The sequence below is a fragment of the Ursus arctos genome, unplaced genomic scaffold (assembly GCF_023065955.2).
Source record: "Ursus arctos isolate Adak ecotype North America unplaced genomic scaffold, UrsArc2.0 scaffold_26, whole genome shotgun sequence".
NCBI classification, from domain to species: Eukaryota; Metazoa; Chordata; class Mammalia; order Carnivora; family Ursidae; genus Ursus; species Ursus arctos.
The window spans coordinates 9,013,072-9,037,952 of record NW_026622941.1 but is presented as its reverse complement, the minus strand read 5'-3'; the positions used below and the strand labels follow the sequence as shown (position 1 = coordinate 9,037,952).

General features: G+C 41.1%; 1 protein-coding gene across 2 annotated transcripts in view; it reads right to left on the bottom strand.

Annotated features, from left to right (window-relative positions):
- The window catches only part of KLRG1 (killer cell lectin like receptor G1), an 84,415-nt gene that overhangs the window by 19,942 nt on the left and 39,592 nt on the right, over positions 1-24,881 (bottom strand). Inside the window, exons 4-6 of one of the 2 annotated variants that reach the window (XM_057319025.1) lie at positions 23,296-23,396; positions 22,597-22,696; positions 27-203 (exon numbers count right to left, since the gene is read on the bottom strand). In XM_057319025.1, the coding sequence (XP_057175008.1) occupies positions 126-203; positions 22,597-22,696; positions 23,296-23,396 (279 nt within the window). In that variant the 3' untranslated portion in view covers positions 27-125. Of the gene's footprint in view, positions 1-26; positions 204-21,556; positions 22,697-23,295; positions 23,397-24,881 lie in introns of those variants that run through there. The other variant, XM_057319024.1, reaches the window with a different exon arrangement.

Below are 24,881 nucleotides of genomic sequence, written 5' to 3'. Positions count from 1 at the left end.
ACCCAAAATATATTTTAAAAACTTACACAATTTAGGGGGTGCCTGGGTGGCTCAGTCGTTAAGCGTCTGCCTTTGGCTCAGGGCGTGATTCTGGGGTCCTGGGATCAAGCCCTGCATCAGGCTCCTTACTCCGCTGGGAAGCCTGCTTCTTCCTCTCCCACTCCCCCTGCTTGTGTTCCCTCTCTCACTGGCTGTCTCTCTCTCTGTCAAATAAATGAATAAAAATCTTTAAAAAAAAAAACTTACACAATTTAATATCAAAAACAAAACAAAACAAAAGAACCCAATTTAAAAAATGGGCAGAGAATTTGAACAGATACTTTTCCAAAGAAGACAGACAGATGGCCAATAGACACATGGACACAGGTAAAGATGCTAAACATCACTCGTCATCAGGAAAATACAAATGAAAACCACCATAAGATATCACCTCACACATGTGACATTGGCTAGTAACAAAAAATAAAATAAAATAACAAGTGTTGGTAAGAATGTGAAGAACTATATACACATAGTGACAACAGGGATGGACCTAGAAGGTATTATGTTAAGTAAAATGAGTCAGCCAGAGAAAGACAAACACTGTATGATTTCACTTACATGTGGAATCTAAAAAAATAAAATAAGTGAATAAGCAAAACAAACCAAAAACAGACTCATAGATCCATACAGGAAACAAACTGCAGGTTACCAGAGTGAGGAGATATTGGGGGTGACGGGGCAGGTGAAATAGGTGAAGGGATTAAGAGGTATAAACTTGCAGTTACGAAATAATTAAGTCATGAGAATACAATGTACAGCACGGGGGATACGGTTAATAGTATTATAACAACTTTGTGTGGTGATAGATGGTAACTAGACTTACTGTGGAGACCGTTTCATAATATATAAAAATATCAAATCACTATGATGTACTCCTCAAACTAGTAGTGAGTAAGGGACAGGCAGGGCCAGGGAGGGAGAGATAGGTAGGGAGTCATGGGATCAGGCTCACAAAAATTCCAAAAATGTGGAGGTGAAAGGAAACCAGAGATAAGGGAACATCCTGTCCTAGGTGTCAGAGGTGGGGTCTTGTTATAACAGCTACTTGTGACCAACAAAAAATTTCAGGACCCTAAAAAGGAAGTGAGCCATTGAAGGTGTTATCACTAATCCTTGTTCAATAGTGCTATCAATAGGATGTTAAAAGAATTTAAGCTCCCTGGTTAGCTTTCAATAAAAGACCAACCCTAGAAGCCCCCAGTGGCAACCCTGTCGGGACCCCTCTCACTCCTGAGAGCTTTTTCTGTATCCTCACTTAATAAAACTACTGCTTTACTCACTCTCCTTTGTCCTCCAGATTCATTCTTCAACTCCGTGAGACAAGAACCTTGTTCTCCCTCCCGCTTCAATAGGATATTATACTTCGATTAAAAAAAAAATTATATTCACTCTTTGGCAAGTACTAAACCATGCTACTTCTTTCTCCAAAGACACTGAGCAACGAAATACTTGAGGCCCATATCCATAAACAGGGCTTTGCTGAAGTCCCCAGAACCAGGACTCTAAAAAAATGTTTTGTCTCTGAAATGTGCAGCTAAACAACTTGGTAACCAAATGTATATTTGTAGAGAATATCTATCATTGATTCCTTCTTCATTCAACGCAAATTTACTCCAAGATCACTTTATTCTACCAAACCTCAGAATATTCAAAGTAATCTAATAGCAATTTGAGAAACTTTACCTCCCCCCAAACTTGTTGATGGGTAGATTAGTGACAAGAAGAGTATAAAGTATATCTGGGTGGAAGCACTTTTTAAACAGGCATAGAGTGTACTTTAAGCCAGGTAGCACGACTAACCTGATTAGATGGCAATTCCATATTTCAGAATGCTGAGAGTTAATTAATTAATACGTTATGTTAAGGTGGCAGACAGAAAAGTATTATGGCAATGTCACTGAATTAGGAATTAGTTGACTTGACTTCTAGTTTAAAATCTGCCAATAACCATCTGCATGACTTTGGATAAACTAACCTGGATATTAATTTCATGCATAAGAGAGAATCTGATGCTATTTAAGAAGTAATAAGTATAGTAGCAAGGTTCTGAGGAGATAAGAAAGTGCAGAAGCAAAAAGAATAGATATAGGGTTAACTTAATTTTTTTTTAAAGCCAGTACTGTCTACTATCTGCTAGGCACTTTTCTCAGCATTTTGTGTGTTATGTAATTCCATTCCCACAATCACTCTCTGATGTACCTAGTATGGTTAATACCATTTTTTAAATGAAGAGACAGAGGTAAAGAGAAATTACAGAGGTAAAGAGAAATTACAAAGCTTCCCAAGGTCCAACTGACGAGGAGGCAAAATTTGAAGCCGGGCATTCTAGCGTCAGACTCTATACCTCAACCACTTCCCTCTGTTACTTAGCTGTGGAAGGAAAGGTCATGTCTGCTTTTGAGATTTCAGATGGTGGTGAGAGGCTGGATGCAGAAAGACAGATGTATTTAAGAAAGAACAACGTATGTGAGAGCAGAGAACAGGTGAGAAAAATGGGACAGAGAAAGCAGGAAAGGCAGAAGTTAGGGGTTCCGGGGAGACCCTCAGGCAAGTTCACCTCGGAGACCTCTGGGCATCACCAGGTAGCAATTGTCCCTTTCTTGCAGGAACCATATGGAATGGGCAGACTCTGGCCAGTGCTGCTGACACTGGAATAGGCCTTCCCCAAAAGTCAAACTACACTGGGGAAGGAGGAAAGGTAACATCTACAAAATCTCTTGCTTAAAGCCTCTTTATTTGAAGATTATGTTGGCTTATTTCCTTCCTAGAGTACAGAAAGAAAAGGGCCCTTCAGTATTTCAAAAGAGCTAACAGATTATGATTGGATGATATCATGGGATCCAAGATTCCTTCTCTAAATGGTCACAATAAAAGGGTCAGAGAACCTCTGCTCTCAGACTGGACCTGGCCATGCCCACAGGCACTCAGACAAGGCATATGCTATCCCTCTGTTATATGCCCCAACCACAAAAGAGCTACAGGAGCTTAGAGCCCAGGTTTGTGGAGCTCCTCTCAGAAATGGTCACAATGGAGAACCCCAACTTCATGCAATGAGTTAGAAGCATTGCAAGTCAATAACCAAGTACTTTAATTAGCATTATATCTGGTGAGGAAGAAACAGGAAAATCCTGCATCGGACCCTTGATGCTCTGATATTTTTGTCTAATTGCAATGAAAGAAATATAAGACCGAGGACAGGATGTGGGAGCAGCTTTCAATTTTAGTCTGCGTTAGGAGAGTGAGACCAGGTTGAATGTTGAAAAGGTGTGACAGTGTTTATGGGAGTGATAAAGGCTAAAGCCACAGTGTAGCCTGGGTGGCTCAGTCGGCTAAGTGTCTGCCTCTGGCTCGGGTCATGATCCCGCGGTCCTGGGATGGAGTCCCCGCATCAGGCTACCTGCTCAGTGGGAAGCCTGCTTCTCCCTCTCCCTCCGCCCTTCCCCCATCCCTGCTTATGCTCTCGTTCTCTCTCTCAAATAAATACAATCTTTTTTAAAAAACAAAAAACGGAAGCTTACATAGATCAGGTGAGACTGATTCATCAAGCATCTTCATAGACGTCTGCATTTTATCCTACACTAGGGAGCCAGTGGAATCTTTTAAAAACAGGTTAGTGGCATGATCAGATTTGGTTTGGGATGGTAACAAGTGCAGAAAGGGTCTAGGTGGCAAGGAGATTATTACAATAGTACTTATTTCTCATGAAAAATGTGCCTGGAAAATAGGCTGTAAGTATATTCTACTTCTTAAAACTGTATTCCTTAATTCTTACAATTTCGGGAAAGCCAGAATGTTGTGCACCAATATGACGAGTTCTAGACCAAAATTAAAGTCTACAAAAAAATTTAAGACACGGGCCTACTGTAGATAGGTTTAGCTTCCTATGCAATTTTTTCCCCTGGACTCATTAAAAGCCACAACTGCCACTAAGTGGCAAATCAAGATCAACAATTCATGTGTTCCCAGAGTAATTATGCATCTTGGTTATAGGATGAGGAATGGGGGACTACTGAAATAAGCTTAGACTCAGACTAACAGGATTTTAAAGGACAAATACTATAAGAGACAGAGATAGCATCTATGAGATTCATGGCTAAAATCCTGAGCATTCTGGTGAAAGACCATCTTGGATGTTCTGTGATTTTTTTTTTAAGATTTATTTATTTATTTGACAGAGACAGCAAGCGAGAAAGGGAACACAAGCAGGGGGAGTGGGAGAGGAAGAAGCAGGCTCATAGCAGAGGAGCCTGATGTGGGGCTCGATCCCAGAACGCTGGGATCACGCCCTGAGCCAAAGGCAGATGCTTAATGACTGCGCCACCCAGGCGCCCCTGTAATTTTTTTTTCTTTAATGTGCTTCCTGTACACTTGTCCCTCTTCTGATGGCTTAGCAGAAGCGTTGTGATGCCCGCTTCTCACGTACAGTAATGACAATTAGCCACAGGGTGGCAGCAAAGTTTAAAAAGTGAGTACTGCTTCTCCATTAATTATTAAAAAAACATGTAAAAATTTTTAAAAAGTTAGGCATAAGGAAGAGAGAAAAAGAGGAATAAATGCTTATGGAAACTTAAAATAAGAAGATACCAAACTAAGGTACCTAGAACAAGCCGTCCGTTATCTGTGGGCAGAATTATGTTCACAGTGCAGGAAAGAGCTGGGTGATGGGGAGAGGGCCATTCTTAGAATCAGTGTATTCTACAAGAAAGATTACATTTCTTTGTTTTCTATAAGTGAAATGTGACTTTAAGCCTTAGCCCATTGGACTACGAGAAATTTATCTCAGGGGGCACCTCAGGGCGTGATCCCGGGGTCCTGGGATCGAGCCCCACATCAGGCTCCTCTGCTGGGAGCCTGCTTCTTCCTGTCCCACTCTCCCTGCTTGTGTTCCCTCTCTTGCTGGCTGTCTCTCTCTCTCTAATAAATAAATAAATAAAATCTAAAAAAAAAAATAAAATAAAATAAATTTATCTCAGATATCCTGGGGAACTAACAGGATGAAGGTGTTGCCTCCCCCTGGACTGCCATCACCTGTCTGTAGCCTACATGACTGTCCTAGAGCCTGTACTCTGCAGCCTCCTTGTCATTGCAGGGATCGACTCTGACAAAGATATGTAATGTTTGTCTGGTTTTGGTATTAGGGTAATGCTGGCCTCACAGAATAGGTTAGAAGTGTTCCTTCTGTTTCTATTTCCTGGAAGAGAGTGTAGAGAATTATACAAATGTTGGGTAGGATTCACCAGTGAAACCATATGGTCCTCGTGCTTTCTGTTTTGGAAGATTATTAATTTCTGGTTCAAATTTTTTAATAGATAGAGGCCTATTCAGATGATCAATCTCTTCATATGAGAAGTTCGGTAGATTGCATCTTTCAAAGAATTAGTCCACTTCATGTAAGTTATTAAATTTATGGGCATGAAGTTGTTCATAGTATTCCTTTAATCATCTTTCTAGTTCCCATAAAATCAGTTGTAATGTTGCCTCTTTCATTTCTGATGTTAGTAATTTGTGTCTACTTCTTTTTCTTGATTAACCTGTTTAGAAATGTATCAATTGTATTGATATTTTGATTTTTTTTCTGTTGATTTCTTGTTTCTAATTTCATTTATTTCTGCTCTACTTTTTATGATTTCCTTTCTTCTACTTACTTTGGATTTAATTTGCTTTTCTTTTTCAAGTTTCCTAAGGCGGAAGCATATATTACTGATTTCAGAAGTCTCTTTTTTTCTAACACACACATTCAATGCTACAAATTCCCTCTAAGCACTGCAAAGACAGAAAAGGCCTGGGGAGTCAGCACTGTGTCTGTGACTCTGAGGATTTTGTGCCATATACAAAAATTATGTACGGGCTTATGAAGCACTTTACTCTACCACCCTTCTCCTTTTTCTCCTGCCTTACTGAAAATTTAATTTCCTACAATCCAACGTCACCTTTTATTAAGAATATGATGTGTCTCTGTTTTATCCTCTTTTGTTCTTTTTCCGTTATGGAACCTTCTACTCCTGAAATTTCCAGTTTCCTTGCTACTGAATGTTATCATTCTTCCTTCTTACTCGCTGGCTATCATCCTCGGGCTAGTGTTCAGAACTGGCAGTAACCTGAATACAGTGTACAGGCAGCCTTGCTAATCGAATGATCCTAGATCTCTATCTTGAAAACCTACGTTCACAAAGGGAATGCCTGGCCACAAATAAACTGTTCATATCTGAGTAAGGAAAAAATAATGCACGAATATTTCTAGAATCAACGTAATAAGAAAACATTCTTTCCACTAGTGATTGAAAATAGTCTGCCCTTGACTGGCCACCAAAAACAAGCCCCGAAGGGGTATCTTTAATTCAGCGTCCTCCAAAATGACCTCCGGCCGAGTGCTTTAGCAACTCTCATTATCAGTGCGATCGCTGGCTCTGACCACAAGAGGGTTTAATTGCCCCTTGTGTAATGAGATGATTACACATCACTTTTTAAAGTGGAGAAACAGGAAAAGGTGGTGGGATAGGAAAAAAATTGTTTTAATGTTTTTTTAAAAACGCATAATATTATACATATGCAGAGATCAAAGAAGACTGCTTTGCCAATCCTCTATTTCTGTGTACACAACTGATACCTGGAAAGTTTAATCCAATCTAAATCAAATTGTCAATCTTAACAACCAACTCAAAAATTTCACCTGCATTTCTCTCCGTTCTGATCCTTGTTTTCGCAGACCAGCAGTATGAAGATGAGGCAGCCCTCCGGCCTCAGGGATTGGAAGAAAAGGGCAAAGACCTTCTCGTTGGTCGTGTTGTTATCAGGCCATCATTCTGGGTAGAAGATACCTGTAATGGTTATTTGATGTCAGCTGGGCTAAGCACCGGTCCTATACACTTGTCCTTCTTCTGATTCATGTAATCAAAACACTAATCTAGATGTTGCTATGAGGGTATTTTAGAGAGGTGATTAAAGTCTATAACCAATTGACTTTGAGTAAGAGATTATCATAGATAATCCTTGTGGGCTTGATTCAATCAGTTCAAAGACCTTAAGAGCAGAGTTGACGCTTCTCTGATGAGGAACTAGCCCCGGTGGACAGCAGCCTCAGCCCCGCTGGGGAGTTCTAGCCTGCCTTTCCCGACAGCCTCCCCCATGGATGTTGGACTTGTCAAGTCAGCTCCACGATTGCACAAACCAATTCCTTGCAATAAATATCTTAACGTCTATCTCCTACTGTATCTGCTTCTCTTGTTGGGCCGGATACAACGCCGAGATACTAGTTTTCTTTCATGGGGCACTTCAGATACACGCTTGAAGAGCTCCTGCCCTGCATCATTCCCTGATACAGGTGATAAGCTCTCTAGAAGGCCTCTTACAGGTTTACCTTAACTCTCAATCTACGGTGAAACATTCCACAGGACTTCTTCCTTCTGGGGTCCCTTTGCCTGGCAGGAAGTCCTCTTAGATAAAGCCGTTTGTAGGTGACTCGAATCCCATTACCTTCTTCTGCTTCCTCTGGGCTCAGGGGAGCTCATGTACCCAGGCAACAAACCTCGAAACTGCAGCTTGCTTTGCCTGCAGCTCTTCCTCCTTACCTCATCTTTAGGGGCGATTTCCACAAGTTTTTCTACAACCATCAGACCTCTCTACGCAGCATTCAGATAAAAGTTTCTATGCCCCCCCTTCCCATGCTAGCAAACTTGGGTCAAGTTCTTTCAAGCACTCTCTTGTTCTCCAGGCAGCCCCAAATCTATAAGTTTCCATGACTGAGCAACACAGACCCGGGGAGTTAGAGTTAGACTCTGTTCTCACCTCCAGGAAGCAGCACCCACTCTGTCCCAGCTCTCCTCTAGTTTTTCCTCTCACTTGGCTTGCGGGTGGGAGGCAAAAAATACCCCTGCCGTCTCTTCATCTACAAATTCCTGCAAAGAACTTGCCTGTAATTGATGAGAGAACAGAAGGCAAGCGGAAGACAAAGCAGAAGCTGACACCCCACAACCCCCTACCCATGGGATATATGTGACATTCCTCAGGCACTCCTGGCTGCCCTAAAGCTGAGGAAAAACAAATAGTTAACAAATAGAGATCACAATCCTGCAAGACCTGAGTCTCCCTGAGTTTACAAATGCCTTAGCAATCTACAGGAACAAAGCATTTCTATCAATGGTCTAGCTTCCAAAAGGGAATGTAAATACAATTAAATGTCCTTATAACCTGCAGCCCATTGACAGATACTTGAAGTGGGCCGAGTGTAGTGTTCCTCCAGGAAGCTCCCAACTATCTTACTGTTCATGCCTTACTAGAAGGGTAAACAATCTTAACTGGACAATGGCAAGGCCTCCGGTATCCCGTGAGTCTTCTTTAACCAATGAAAGTTCTTTCTCGAAACCTCCCTTTTTCCTTACCGCCCCCAACCCCATAGTATATAATCAGCCACCTCTCACAACCTTAGTGCAGCAGCTCTTTCTGCCCACGGGTCCTGTCCCCATGCTTTAATAAACCACTACTTTGCACCAAAGATGTCTCAAGAATTCTTTCTTGGTCATTAGCTCCAGACTCTACCCCACTGAACCTCACCTATATTGCAAAACTATATCATAATCAGTGTTTAATTTCCCCTAATGAACTGTTGGTAACTGTCCCTAAACCAGTTTGGAAAATCCTATGGGGTGTGTCTAAGGACTCCCTTTAGAATATGGCACTTCTTGTCCCCTACTATTCTCAGCTTTAGCTTCAGCCAGAATTTCAAGACCACAGAATGAAGTCTTTCTCTAATATTCTACAACTCTCATCATTGAGTAAGTTTTTATACTCTCAAGAAAAGCTATTATTCATAGGTAAACTTCTATCCAGAATTTTGTATATTTATTTTTTTTAAGATTTTATTTATTTATTTATTTATTTATTTATTTATCTGGCAGAGAGAGCACAAGCAAGGGGAACAGCAGAGGGAAAGGAGAAGCAGGCTCCCCACTGATCAGGGAGCCCGATGCAGGACTCGATTCTAGGACCCCAGGATCATGACCTGAGCCAAAGGCAGGTGCTTAACTGACTGAACCACCCAGGCATTCCCAGAATTTTGTATCTTTAAAGAGCACCCCAGGGTTCTAGACTCTCAACTATGTTTTCCACTTGTGGCTGTTTCTGAGTCTAGGGATTCTTGGTGAGTTCCTGAGTCAGAGACTATCTGTCCCACCATACGTTGGTTCTTAAGCCCTCCTGGATGAGCCTTCAAACACGTAATCATTGCACTCTTCCATGTTTCATGGGCAGATGCACCAATTTTCCACCCTTCTTGCCACAACAGTGCCGATTCCAGTTAGTCCCTGATGCTTCGGTAATTCTGCATTTCACTAGAAGTCAATTGTCTTGTAACTCTTCTTTAACTAATTTGATCTTAGAATGGAGACTGAAAGATTTCAAATGATATGAAACCCAGAACTTATTTAAAAAATTATAAATTTGATATATAAAAACCCAAATTTCTTTTTTTTTCTTTGCTTTGTCTTGTTTTCTTTTTCATTTTATTTGAAGTTCTTTCTTTTTTTTTTTTTTTAATGATTTTTTATTATATTATGTTAGTCACCATACAGTACATCCCCGGTTTCCAATGTAAGGCTCAATGATTCATTAGTTCTGTATAACACCCAGTGCACCATGCAATACGTGCCCTCTTTACTACCCATCACCGGTCTATCCCATTCCCCCACCCCCCTCCCCTCTGAAGTCCTCAGTTTGTTTCTCATAGTCCATAGTCTCTCATGTAAAAACCCAAATTTCTAACTAGGGAAAAAATCCCATCATAGACAAGAGAAAAATGACAAACTAAGACAAAATATTTTCAGTTTTTATCACACGCAAAAGGCTAATCTATTTAGTATATACAGAACTTTTTTCTTCCAAATTATTGAGGAAAAGATTACTCATCCAAAAATTTTTAAAGACTTTATTTATTTGAGAGTGCACGAGCTGGCGGTGAGTGGGCAGGGGAGCAGCAGAGGGACAAGCAGACTCCCTACTAAGCAGGGAGCCCTACGTGGGGCTCGGGGCTCAATCCTGGGACCCTGGGATCATGATCTGAGCCAAAGGCAGATGCTTAACTGACTGAGCCACCCAGGTGCCCTTCATCCAATTTTTTTTTTAAAGGATAAAGGCTAACCCCAAAGATACAGACGTAGTGAAGAGAAGGGCCATATGCACCTCAATGTTCATAGCAGCATTGTCCACAATAGCTAAATTGTGGAAGGAGCCGAGATGCCCTTCAACAGATGACTGGATTAAGAAGATGTGGTCCATATTTACAATGGAATATTACTCAGCCATCAGAAAGAACGATTATCCAACATTTGCAGCAACATAGACGGGACTGGAGGAGATAATGCTAAGCGAAAAAAGTCAAGCAGAGAAAGATAATTATCATATGGTTTCACTCATTTATGGAACATAAGAAATAGCAGGAAGATCGTTAGAAGGAAGGGAAGAATGAAGGGGGGGTAAAGAGGAGGGGGAATGAACCATGAGAGACTATGGACTCTGGGAAACAAACTGAGGGCTTCAGAGGGGAGGGGGTGGGGGATTGGGATAGGCTGGTGATGGGTATTAAGGAGGGCACATATTGCATGGTGCACTGGGTGTTATACGTAAGTAATGAATCATGGAACATTACATCAAAAACTAAGGATGTACTGTATGGTGACTAACATAACATAATAAAAAATTATTATAAATAAATAAATAAATAAATAAATAAATAAATAAATAAAGGATAAAGGCTATGAACTGTCAGTCCACAGAAAAGGAAATACAAATGGCCCTTAAGCACATGAAAAGATGCTCTCTATAGTTCTTAATAAGAGAAATACAAATTAAAACCAAAGTGGGAGAATATTTTTTACCTCTCTATCTAATTAGCAAAGATCAAAATGTTTGATGAAAAACTTCTCTGGTGAAGAAGGTCAAAACGTCTGTTGAGGGCCCCTGGGAGAGCCTGCTTCTCCCTCTCCCTCTGCCACTCCCCCTGCTTGTGCTCTCTTGCTCTCTCTCAAATAGATAAATCAAATCTTAAAAAAAAAAAAAATAGACTAGCTAAATACATTGTTATATCCATAAAATAGAATTCTATCCAACCATTACAAAGAAAGAAGCAATTCTTGTGAGTATAAACATAAAAAGATTCAAGATACACTGTTTACTGGGGGGGAGTGAAGTTCAGAACAGCACATACACTACGCTACAGCTCGAGGGGCATATGCGTCTGTGCACGCACACATGCTCATATAAGTAACTGCTGTGTATGAGAAGATTCTATCTGGAAAAGAACGGAAGAAGGAGTAAAAACTGAGTGAGTCAGCAATCAGAGGTGGGAACAGACTGTTTTCAAATCCATCCCTTTCTCGCTTTTGTATTTTTATACTGTGAACATGCACATTTTCAAAACTAGTAAATAATAACTTCAAAGAAGTAACACGTCAAGAGAATCACAGACTTGACGAGAGTTTTGAAGGAACTAACCTGCAAGTGCATGTCAGAGTAAGGAGACCGGCTATTTTAGATGGAATGAGGTTATAGGATAGGCAAACCTAGGCTCAGAGAAGTTACGCGTTTTGCCTAAAGTCACACAGTAATTATTTAAAAAAGGATTTGAATACAGGTTTGTCTTATTATCTCCAGCATTGGTGTTCTTCCCAGTACGTTCCCACCCCTCTCAAGTAGGCACAAGGTATTACCTAAAAATACATATATGTAACATATGGCCATACAAAGAGCCAGTGTAACTAACAGGTTTCAGGGAAGTGTTTGAGCACAGTACACCCATCACAGTGAGGAGCAGCAAGTAGATGGTACTAGTCACACAGGGCCTTGCAGTTCGGAATACTGAAGCAAAAACAAACAAAAAACCTTCTCCTAGTTCTTACCGGGGATCTACAGAGCACATGCTAGCCAGCCCGTGGACAGATCGCATGCACATAACAGCTGCTTTGGGGCCGCACTGGTAAGACCAGCACCGGCCACAACAGCCCTTCTAGCCCACAGAGGCCACCACCTCAGTCTTGGCATCCGTTACAAATTTGGAGTGAGGTCACTAACTCTATAGCCATGTGACCAAAGATGTCGCCTTTTTGAAGATAGAGAGGACCTGTTCTCAGGGGCAAAAGAAGAAAATGCAACTTTTGAGAGTAGATTTGTATGGGGGGGGGGGATGGAGAAAGGAGAAGGTACATTAAGCAATCCAAAGCACCATGAAGCAATAGGACTACCGTCTAAACTTGCATTCCCACAGGAGCCAAACCAGACTAATCCTCCAGCTGGGACGAGCTGGGCAGAAACCCGAGTCCAAGCGAACAAGAGCACTGGGATCCAGAGGAACTCCTCACTCCACTAACATTCTAGCTTGACGATTTTGTTGGAGTAAAGACCGGTTTCTTTTTCTCTATTATTTTTGTTGTTTCCTAGTTATACGGGCAAAAAATGAAAACATTCTCATTTTAACAGGTCTGTTCTACAGAAGGAAAGCAAACGGTGAGGCGATGTATTTAATCATTTCAATACTGATGGATATTTGAATCGTTTCTAACCTTTCCCATTGTAGAAGTGTAATAAAGTTCTCTGTACATAAATAAAGGTGCAGGCATATACAAACATTCTTTTAGAACCCATTGCTGGCATCACCAGCACACTGACCAGACCCAGAGCAGGAACAGCGATCTGGGGTGAGGCACCACCAGTGTCCGGTCTGAGTCGGCAGGAAATGCTCATGCCGATCCTGGGTACCGGTGCCCACGCTCGCGCCAGTCCTGATCGGGGCCCCCAAGATCGGCCCACGCTCTCACTGCTCCTGTGGGCAAATACCCCCATGTGCTCACTGAACTCCCCATCGCACTGAAAACACGTGACCTTACCTTAGTCACCTGGGTGCAGAATGTTCCCACACTCCTTCATCTTAACCGCCTACAACCGTTTTTAGCGAATGAAGTCCTCACAGAATGAGGCTGCCGAAGGTCCCGCAGCACTGGAAAGACAGAGGAGGGAGGAAAGGACAGCCTGCATTTTTGCGGCTGTTGTGTTGCTGTCGTTCCCTTTGCGGATTCCAGAACACTCTTTCCTCATCCCATAAAACTGGATCCTTGAATCGATTCGCATTGTGAATGTAATTAATGCTACTGAATTGTATGCCTGAAAATGGTTAAAATGGTAACTTTTACTTTATCTGTATTTTCCAACAATAAAAAACCATGCCCCCTTTGAGGCACATGCCATCTGCCCCCCACTCACCCCCCCACCCATAGTCTATGCCTTCTTGCCACTGTAATTCTCTGACCTGTTCCCTCCCTCCCAGTGATCCGCGATTTTGGCCCAGAATTCAGTTGTCGCTAAGTTAGACCTATCTATACTCAAAACAGCAAAAATGAATTAACTATTAAAATGTAAAACAAGGGCTGCCTGGCTGGCTCAGTCAGAAGAGCTGCGACGTTTCTGTGTTGGCGGTAGAGGTTACTTAAATGAATAAATACAATACTTAAATAAAAACTGTAAAAAAATAAAACGTAAAACAAAATAATAATAATAATATAAATTTATTAGGAAAATATTTGGGTAATGTATGCATAATCCCAGGTAGGGGATTCAAAATAGAAAACCAGAATCCACAACTGGGGGGGGGGGGGGGCGGCATGGAAATGAGAGATTTGACTTTATTAAAACTTAAAATGCATGTATAGAAAACAGTCTCCATGACATTAAAAAAACACACACAAATAATAGAAAGAAAACATTTGTAACATATACAACTAACAAAAGATTATTAGAAGTATACACAGTGCCTACAGATCGGTAAGAAAGAAAAACAAAACAAAACAAAAACCGAAAAAAAAAACAAAAACAAAAACCCTGAGAGAATAAACAGCCAAGGGATATGAAGAGGTAATTCAAAGGAAATACAAAGTACAAATTAACTTGAGGAGATGCTCAAAGATATTAGCAGTTAGGAAAACACAAACTATAACTGGGATGTAACATTCCTCCTACCCCCCCCCAACACACACACACACACACACACACACACACACACAAGAATAGGAATAAGAATAAGAGGGGCACCTGAGTGGCTCTGTCAGGTAAGTGTCTGCCTTCGGCTCAGGTCATGATCCTGGGAGGCTGGGATCAAGCTCCGTGTCTGGCTCCCTGCTCAGCGGGGAGTCTCTTCTCCCTCTGCTTCTCCCTGGCTTGTGCTCTCTCTCTCTCTCTCAAATAAATAAATAAAATCTTTTTTTAAAAAAAGGATAAGAATGATGATAATAAGCCAAAATGTAAACTCCGGAGCTGAGAAGGAAGGAGCAGTGCTCTCATCCGCTGCTAGTAGGAGTAAAATGGTTTCAGTCTTATAATCTGCTAGTATCTATTAAAATTTTTAATTTGGCATACATTTTGGCCCAGGAGTCTTGCTTTTAGGAATCTATTATAGAGAAATAGGATGTATGTACAACTGAAGAGGAAAATTACCCAGAGCAGGCCCAGGCAAGCAGGTCCCAGAAGATGGAAAGTACTAGCTCAGTCGTTGGACCAAGAGATAACCAGAAGCCCCGCTGGGAGCAAGAAATAACCAGCCCTTTCTGCTTCTGTAAACAGGCTTCCGGCCACAAGCTCCCTAACCGCTGTTCCTGCCTAAAGCAGCCCCCCACCCCAATTGAAACTCACCTACCAGCAGTCAGCACAGCCCTTGGAACCTGACCCCTTGCACCCCCCTATAAAACCTCTGTAACCCCACTACCCGGGCCCAGCATTTCGAGCACAAGCTCATCTGAGTCCCCCGGTGTAAAATAAACCCGAGTTCTCCTACCTCTCTGAGTGTCACTTGGTCTCTGGCCGGTCTGATTTTTATTTTTCCGCACCACAACCATGTTCACTGCAGTATTTATCTCATCTCCTGTATTACTGATGAGGGAGCAGAAGGCTAGCTGAGGGCAAAACACAAACTGACGCCCCGCAAACCCCCCACCCCCACTCCCAGGTGGGATCTGTGACATTCCTCAGGACTCCTGGCTGCCCCAAACGTAAGGGAAGGGGAAAAAAACCAAATGGTTAACAATAGAGATCACAGTCCAGCAAGACAGGAGTCTCCCTCAGTTTACAAATGTCTTAGTGATTTACAAGAAAAAAGCATTCTCATCAATAACCTAACTTCCAGAAGGAAACTGTCTTAAGTTAATGCTTTCCTAGAGGGAAAAACTACTTTAACTTGACAATGGCAAGGCCTCCAGCATCTTGTAGGTCCTCCTTAGCAAATAAAAGTTCTTTTTGAAAACCTCCCTTTGCCTTATATGCCCCCAACTCCCAAGTATATAATCAGTCACCCCTCACAGCCCCTGGTGCAGCAGCTCTTTCTGCCCACGGGCCCTGTCCCCGTGCTTTAATAAAATCACTTTTTTGCACCAAAGACGTCTCAAGAATTCTTTCTTGGTCATCGCCCCCTAACCTCACCTACATTACCAAACTACATCACTGTAACTCCCAAATCTTTTCCCATCCAGCATGTTCCTCACTGCAGGGTCCCCCACTCTTTGGGTTTCTTACCTAGTTCTGGCTACTTCTATTTCCTGACACCATTTCTCTCCCCTGAAACCACCCGTAAAATCCCCACCCTTCATCATTCCTACCATTTGACTTCTCTGTCATGACAACTAGTGTGACATGGGCCGCTGCCAATAACCAGGCAAGAGTGCAGGCTGAAATCACTGAAAATGTATGGCCTCCTGCCTCACTGGAGCTCTCGGTGCCGAGCAGCCATGTTGGGTCTCTAGGCAGATGTCTCTTTTCCCTGTGTAGAAATTCCAGAATTCTTCCTTCCATCAATCCCAAACCTATCACGTTCTCCTTCACTCTTAGCATATAACCTTGTTCTTTATTTCACTGAGAAAATAGAGTTCACCAGGCAAACACAGTGTACATTTTCTTTCCTATCACTTAGACAAACATATCGGAATCTTCCCCCATCAAGGGGACGCTCTTTCCACTCAAAATTATTTCTCCCATTTGTGTATCAGGTCACGCAGTCACCCACTGCCTCAAGGATCCTGGTCTTCTATGAACTTTTAATCTTTCTCTTTCAACTAAGTCAAAAGTTATAAACATAAGCTACCCTTTCTCATTTATGTAAAAATATATTGGTGCAGCGTATAACCCTTTATTTAGATATTATCTTTTTCCTTCCTGCTGTAACAAAACTTCTTAAAGGAAATGTCTAAACTCATTGTTTCCATTTCCTTACCCTGTGTCAGGTCACTGAAATTTCACATCTTTCACCAGCACACTAATAAAGAATGATGAACAGTGACCTCCGTATCGTCAATCTCACTGAATACTCTTCTGTCACTATGCTACTTTACATCTCTTTAGCATTTTATATTGATGAACGCTCCCTCCACCTTGAAAATCACTCCTTCCTTTGCTTTTATGACATTCCTTTCATACTTTCTCCTGTGTGCCTAGAGTTTTCTCCCCTCCCCTTTATTTCCTTCCTCCTCTCATTACTAATATGGAAACAAAAAACTTTATAATCATCAAGGTTTTGCTTCGAGAGGTGCTTACTAGCAAAGATCATTACCAGCTTTGTCTTACAGATGTGCCAATGTGAAGAACCTGAAAGACCTAAGTAAAAACTCATAGGAGGATTAGAGCTAGCAGTGAAAACTCATTATCATAAGGAGCCTGTGGTTCACTTCACCCTTGTCTGAGGAGGGTAGAGAGCAACAGGCACGTGACCTTAAACATTGCTGGAGAGTTTAAATTCATAGGCTCATTTGAATAAAGTATCCATTCACCCAGCAATTCAACCTGACATATCCATACATTTACAAAATTACATAGGAATAGAATATTTATCTAAGATCTACAGTAAAATATCATAGGACCTAGAACAACTAAAACAATTTTGAAAAAGAAAAAGTTGAAGGATTACACCACTTGATTTCAAGACTTACGATAAAATTACAGTGGTATAAGAAATGAAATGATCGACATATAAATAAATGGCACCAATATGATCATTGATTTTCAACAAAGGTAAAAGATGCTTAATGACAAAGGGTAGTTAGTTCAATAAAAGGTGCTGGACCAATTAGGCTTCTATAAAAAGAAGAAAAAAAGAGACCTCAACCCATATCTCACACCATATATAAAAGTTGGATCAAAACAGATCACGGACTTAAATGCAAGAGCTAAAACTATAACATTTCTGGAAGGAAACATAGAGGCAATCTTTGTGAACGTGGACTAGGCAAAGATTTCTTAGACAACATACAAATAACAAAAGCTATAATACAAAGATTGATACAATAGACTTCACAAAAATTAAAAACTTCTGTTCTTTGAAACACACTATTAAGAGAATGAAAAGACAGACCACAGACTGGGAGAAAATATTTGCAAAGTGTGTATCTGGTAAGAATGTGGTATCAGAATATGAAGGATTCTGAAAACTCAGCGACAAGAAAACAAATAAAGACGTAAAATATTTGAACAGTACTTCACCAAAGAAAGATATATGGATGGCAAATAAGCACATGAAAAGATGTTCAACCATTGTTACACACAATACCGTGAATGAAAATCAAAATAATTATTCTGAGTGAAAGAAGACTGGGGGACAAAAAAGTACATACTTATTGACTCTGTAAAACTCTTGAAGATGTAATCGAATCTATAGTGACATAAAGTAGATCAGGGTTTCCTGAGGATGGGAGAGTGCTGGGTGACGAGGACGAGAGAGAAGGAAGAATTACAAAAGGCAGGAGGAAGCTTTTGAGGGTAGCTGCTGTTTCATCATTTTGGTTATGTGACATTTTCATGGATATATAGACATAGATATACGTCAAAACTTATCAAATTTTACTCTTTAAATATATTCAGTTTACTATATGTCAACTATACCTCATTAAAACTGTTTTTTTTAAAGATTTTATTTATTTATTTATTTACACAGTGCATGCACATGAGCAGGGGAAGAGGCAGCAGGAGAGAGAGAATCCTAAGCAGACTCCCTGCTCAGTGCACAGCTGCCTTGGCACCCCATCCCATGACCTGAGATCATGACCTGTGCCAAAACCAAGAGTTGGACATTCAACCACCTGAGGCTTCCCTCACTAAAACTATGTTTAAAGGCGGTAATAACAAAGGAAGCTGTCACAGTAATCTAGGTGAACACCAACAGAGGCTTGGACTGGAATTAAAAGTGGAAATGGAGTGGGGGCGCCTGGGTGGCACAGCGGTTAAGCGTCTGCCTTCGGCTCAGGGCGTGATCCCGGCGTTATGGGATCGATTCCCACATCAGGCTCTTCCGCTATGAGCCTGCTTCTTCCTCTCCCACTCCCCCTGCTTGTGTTCCCTCTCTTGCTGGCTGTCTCTATCTCCATCGAATAAATAAATAAAATCTTTAAAAAAAAAAAGTGGAAATGGAGAGGCACCTTGGTGGCTCAGTTGGTTAAGCATCCCACTCATGATTTTTGTTCAGGTCATGATCTCATGGGTCAAGAGATGGAGCCCAATCGGGTTCCTGCTCAGCGGGGAGTCTGCTTGAGATTCTCGCCCACTGCCCCTTCCCCCACTCACACTAGAGCTCACACACTCTCTCTCTAATAAATGAATAAATCTTTTTTTAAAAAGTGGAAATGGGAAGAAGAGAGGAGATTTAGAATATACTTTGCTGATGGCGATGATAAACTTTGTTGGTACAGAAAAAAAGAAACCAGGAAGCACTTCAATTTGGAATCTGAACAACTAAGTGGAGGTAGGGCCATTTCCTAAGATGGGGAAGACTTTGGAGTAGGGATAGAGAAGAGAATATCCATCCCATCACTGCTTGTGATAGTGGGGAAACAAAAGCAAACTAGGTGTCCATCATTAAGAGAATGGATACATAAAACGAAGATTATGCAACAGCTACAAGGATGAATTACACGTACATAGTGCAACATGAATAGAACTCAAAAACATGTTCACAGAAAAAAGTGTAACAATGAAATATATAGAATCATTTAATTAAATATGAAACAAATAAGAACACTACATATTTTATAAAGATACAAACAGGCTCAAGGGATACAATGAACATCAAAGTACGTTTCGGTGGAGGAAAGATAAATGAAAGCGGGGATGTGGGGCCAAGGAGAAAGGTAAATGCACCGCGAGAAAGGCATATATGACTGATGAAGATGGTGACCCATGAACTGAAGAATCTGATTAACTCTAATCACTGTACTCTAAACTACAAAACGTGGATGAGAGAAATTGAAAACAACACAAACCAAGGGAAAGATGTTCCATCCTCGCAGATTGGAAGAATAAATATTGAGGGCTTCTGGCCGGCTCAGTCAGTGGAGCATGTGACTCTTGATCTCAGGGGTGGTAAGTTCGAGCCCCATATTGGGTGTAGAGATTACTTAAAAATAATTTAAAAATCTTTTTAAAAAAGTGTTAAAGTGACTACACTACCCAAAGCAATATATAAATTTAATACAATCCCTATCAAAACACCAACAGCATTTTTCAAAGAACTAGAACAAACAATCCTAAAATTTGTATGGAACCACAAAAGACCCCAAATAGCCAAAGCAATCTTGAAAAAGAAAAACAAAACTGGAGGTATCACAATTCGAGATTTCAAGATGCACTACAAAGCTGTAGTAAGCCAAACAGCACAGTACTGACACAAAACAAACACATAAATCAATGGAACAGAAGAGGATACCCAGAAATAAACCCACTGTTACATGGTCCATGAATCTTCGACAAAGGAGGCAAGAATATGCAACAGGGAAAAAGTCCCTTCAACAAATGGTAGTAGAGCTAGGGCTCTGCAGTAATCTCTTTCCAGCACTTTTGAGTTCTTAAATTTCATGCTTGTGTTTGATTATAGACGTCAGTGACATTTCATAGTTTCAAAAGTCTTTGATGCTCTGAGAAGGGTAGACTCTAGTGAAAATTACATTGTCATAAGAGAAATGTGTTTTGTTTTTGTTTCCTTTTTTAAAATTGTGCTATTATTGGTTCTACGCTCCCTGGAATATTACTGCTTTGTCAAAGTCCAGACCGGACACAGCGCCCTCCTTGTATCTACTCCATTTATAAGCCTGGGTCTCTCACTACTTGATATGTTTGCATTAGTTAAGAGAGAAATTTGGTAGCTCGGTTAGAGGGTTGGGGAAATCTGCTGCTAGATAGGTCTGAACTAAATGCCATACTCGTCTGGGTAAGAGTTGGGAAACATAACCTCTGTACACTAAAAAAAAAAAAAAAATCGTTAAACATCACGTAGTAGACAGCCATTAAATTATTTAAAAAGTTAATTTATGAAGAAAGACCTTTTTTACAGATTGAAAAAATAAAAAGATTTTCATGGAGATAACGATATGATCAAGAGAGTTAATTTTTTTTTTAAAGATTTTATTTATTTATTCGACAGAGATAGAGACAGCCAGCGAGAGAGGGAACACAAGCAGGGGGAGTGGGAGAGGAAGAAGCAGGCTCCTAGCGGAGGAGCCTGATGTGGGACTCGATCCCATAACGCCGGGATCACGCCCTGAGCCGAAGGCAGACGCTTAACCGCTGCGCCACCCAGGCGCCCCGAGAGTTAATTTTTTGTTTTTGTTTTACTAGTGCCACAAACTTGCCAGTGCTAACTTGTCTGGTTCAAGAAAACTCTGGAGTTTTCTTTCCTAGGACTTGTTGCTAAATCCCAAAAGACATTTTTGAACTGTACATTTGATCAGATTGTTTTGCTTTTTCTGTTTTATTTCTTTTGAAAACCTTGGAATAAAAAGATCCAAATTTTTTTTTTTAATGGTGTTGGGAAAACCGGTCAGCTACATGCAAAAGAAGGAAAGTGGACTGCTTTCTTGCACCAGACACAAAAATAAACTCAAACTTTATTTCACGAGGCAAGGTAGAAGAATTGAGTTAATGACTGACCCTGGCTCCTAATGAGTAAGTCTAGGGGAGAAATAAATAGCTAGGAGAGAAGTGATTTCTAATGTAACATCCTAAAGGGAGAAAGAGCAGTGAAGAACTAGATCCAATTCTGATGAGAGGGGGTGAGAAATCCTTGCAAAAAGACTGAACCTTTGTCACGGAGAAGAGCTGCCCTCAAACTGCCTGCTCAGGGGAGAGCTCAGGAATGCAACGTCCTCCTCTGTTTCTCTCTGAGCAAGTAAATGAGACTGTGCGCCCTGTAGCAGCCAAGCCAGGGCCAAGGGGCATCATTACCTACATCCTTACCCAAGCGGGACTCGCTACCACCACATTCATAAACAAGAGACATCCTCCAGCCCCAGAGCCAAAGGTAAGAGATCATGAGGAGATGGGAGCTGGTTTCCACCACGTCCTTCTGTAAACATTACATCTAGATGAAACTGGCTCTTTGCCTTTTTAGAGGCAGCTACTGAACTCACACTGGGTGGGGTTAGGAAGGATTAGAAAATACTGTGTTTCTTGCCCTTAATTCCTCTAATAAACTCATGGGCTAACAGAAAAAAAAAAAAAACTAGAATAAGAATTTTTAAATTTTTTATTCATCCATTCATTCATTTAATATTCATTGATACAAGCACTCTATTAGGTGTGGGGGATACAATGGTGGATAAGATACAGTTCATGTTCCTAAAAAAATAAAACTATGAGAGAAAGATAAGAGATTATAATCCAGGGTCATCTATAGTACAGAATGATGGTCCCCCTCAGTACTCCCTCCTACATCTTTTAAACAGCACCTTCCCTCCCTGCCTATCTCTAAACCCTACTTAAGAGAAATAATCATGTTTTTCTCATTTTTGAGTCATTCGTGCCTCAAATAATTCGGGTATCAAGCACATAAATGGCTTCCGTAAACTTTCCTCAGACTGACCACTATTGTGAAATTAACTCGCAGATCACCCATTCACAACATGTTTAAGATATGGTCATATATCGGTTTACTCAACCACGTCTACGCACGCCCAGAAAAATTAAATTTAGCCAAGGCCAGGACTCTAGGTGGTGAAGAGCTGAGAAGCAGAAAGCAGCACCCTGTTCTCGTCCACTTTCTACAATTTACGTTCTATTAGCACCATCCCTAGAACACAGCTTTATCTGCAAAGGGCCACCGTTAGGATAAAAATATATTATGAGGAATAAGTCACATGCCAACCCACTAGCACACATCAAACCCCGGTAACGCACTAGAAATAGTGTACACCTGCACGGATTTCGTCAGATCAGTTTGGATCATAACAGAGAGGAAACATACATTTTTGACAGAGATGGTGGGAATGGGGCTGAAGGAGGCCTCATCAGTCACTAGGGTGGGAAGTACTACAAAAAATGTTTATTTCCCAAATGTTTCTAGATCATTTAAATTGTTAAGATAATATCTAAACGTGCTCAAAGAGGGTCGAGCGATAAACCATCAATCCCAGGGAAACTGCATTAATCTTGCATCAAATGTCGTGTACTAGAAGGTTCAGCATTCACACACTCATGGCCACCCCAGCAGCCAGAGGCCTGCTCCGTCTTGTTAGGGAGCCATCTGACAGCTCTGACCCCTCAAAGTCTGACCTTCTTACAGACCCAGTGTAAAAGAACTTCACAGCTGGAGGCCCGGAGACCTTCTTCGCTGAGGGTACCGCACTTCTGTATCAGGCTATTTGAAAGAATCCTGTAAGAAATCAGAAAAGTCAATCACTTAAGGTAACAGGAGAGCAGAGGAGCTGCAAGGCATGAAGGGATAAAAACTGGGCCGTTCTTTCTCCCTAGTCAGGCCCCACTTCTCTCAGCTCCCAAAACATTAGCCTCCCTTTAAGATGTCATCCTTTTTTGGAGAAGGGGGGTAGTGTTTTGGGGTGGGGTTTTTGTTGTTGTTGTTTTTGTTGTTGTTGTTTAAGATTTTATTTATTTATTTGACAGAGAGAGACAGCCAGCGAGAGAGGGAACCAAGCAGGGGGAGTGGGAGAGGAAGAAGCAGGCTCCCAGCGGAGGAGCCTGATGTGGGGCTCGATCCCATAACGCCGGGATCACGCCCTGAGCCAAAGGCAGACGCTTAACGACTGTACCACCCAGGCGCCCCTGGGGTGGGTTTTTGGTTTTTTGGGGGGTTTTTTTTTTGGCTCTTATCCACCACTCATTTCCTCTCCTGTTCCCTAGTTCCTTTCCTTATCTTTTCCGCTCCTCTCCATCTGTTATCCACAATCTATTACCCCAGTCACATAATTTCTCTTCCCCTTTTCTCTTTTTCCCCATTGTTTTGAACCCCCTTACCTTGAGATGTTTAGGGCTGATCCATCTTCCCACCTCCAGCCAGAATTGTTCCTCAGACCAATCCAGTAAAAGTCCTTTTTGAGGAAACGTTTAAGCAGGCTCTAAGGGAGAGATTGAAGATGATGGAAAAAGGTAAGAAAATGCAGAAAACCAAAGAAGAGATTCAGTGTCATGATCAAATAATTATTCCTTACACCCCCTCTGATTACCATTATTATGGACTGAATGTTTATTTCTCCTCAAAATTCATATATTGAAGCACTAACCTCTGACTGTGATGGTACCTGGCAGTGGGGCCTTTGGAAGGTAATTAGGTTTCGATGAGATCATGAGGTCTTCACTAATGATGGGATTAGTGTCCTTGCAGGAAGAAGAGACCCCAGCTCAATCTCCCTCTATCAGGAGAGGACACAATCAGAGGGCAGCTGTCTGCAAGCCACAAAGAATGTTCTCACCAGAAACCGAACCTGTCAGCACCTCAATCTTGGACTTCCCAGCCTCCAGACCTGTGAGACATAAATGTCTGTGGTTTAAGCCACCCAGTGATACTTTGGTCAGCAGTTCAAGCTGATTAAAACCACCACCTAGTCCAAATAACTAATCTTTCTTTTAAACTCTAATTCTAGAGATGCATTGCAGAGTGGAACATTTCCTAGAATTGAATCTTATGTGTATAATTGCATTCTATAGCATGAAAGATAAGATAAATATTATACTCTGCCTTCCACTATAACTTCCTCCTTGATTAGATGAAGTACTTAATAGGTATTCAAATAACTTTTACAGAAGAAAAGCTAAATACCACTATGGAAACAGTCATCTTTCTCGTCATCATTTAATACATAAGTTATTATTAAGCCTGTAGCAATATACTTGGTTTTTTCCCACCACACTCCCATTTTTCAAGTTCTCATCGAATCTTGCATATGACAAGAAAAATAAAAACAGTTCTTAAGGAAAGAAGCATAAGACAAATTTAAGTTGGCTGTACCCATATGTCCCATGCCACCACTAGAACAGACATAACAGCTCTTTGCTCTGTAGAATCTGACATTCAAATGAAGGAGTTTATACTCTAAGGTAATTGCCTTGATAAGTGGAATAAAATAAAGGATAAATCCCAGAAGATTAATTCTGTTGTAGGATTTTGAAACTCAAAAAAGAGCAGTAACATATGTTATTCCACAGCAATTTAGTGGCAAGACTTGTTCTAGAACCCAACGCCTTGGCATGTCCTCTACTGAGATAGCCCATCTCTCTGCAACCCATCTCTCTCTTTAAACTATGCTTTCTTGGGGCACCTGGCTGGTTGTAGACCATGAGACTCTTGATCTCAGGGCTGTACGTTTGAGCCCCATGTTGGGTGTATGTATTACTTAAAAAATAAAATCTTAAAAAAATAAAATAAAATACACTGTGCTTTCTCTAGCCCTGAGAAAAATCATGAGACTCCTAGGATGTGTCAAGAAACATGCACATTTAGCTAAGAAACCACTTTTTCTTTGATGAAATATGCCAAGAAGACAGCTTAAGCTTATATTATAACATTAGATTCCAGTATTATTTACTTTCTTGGGGTCCCAGTG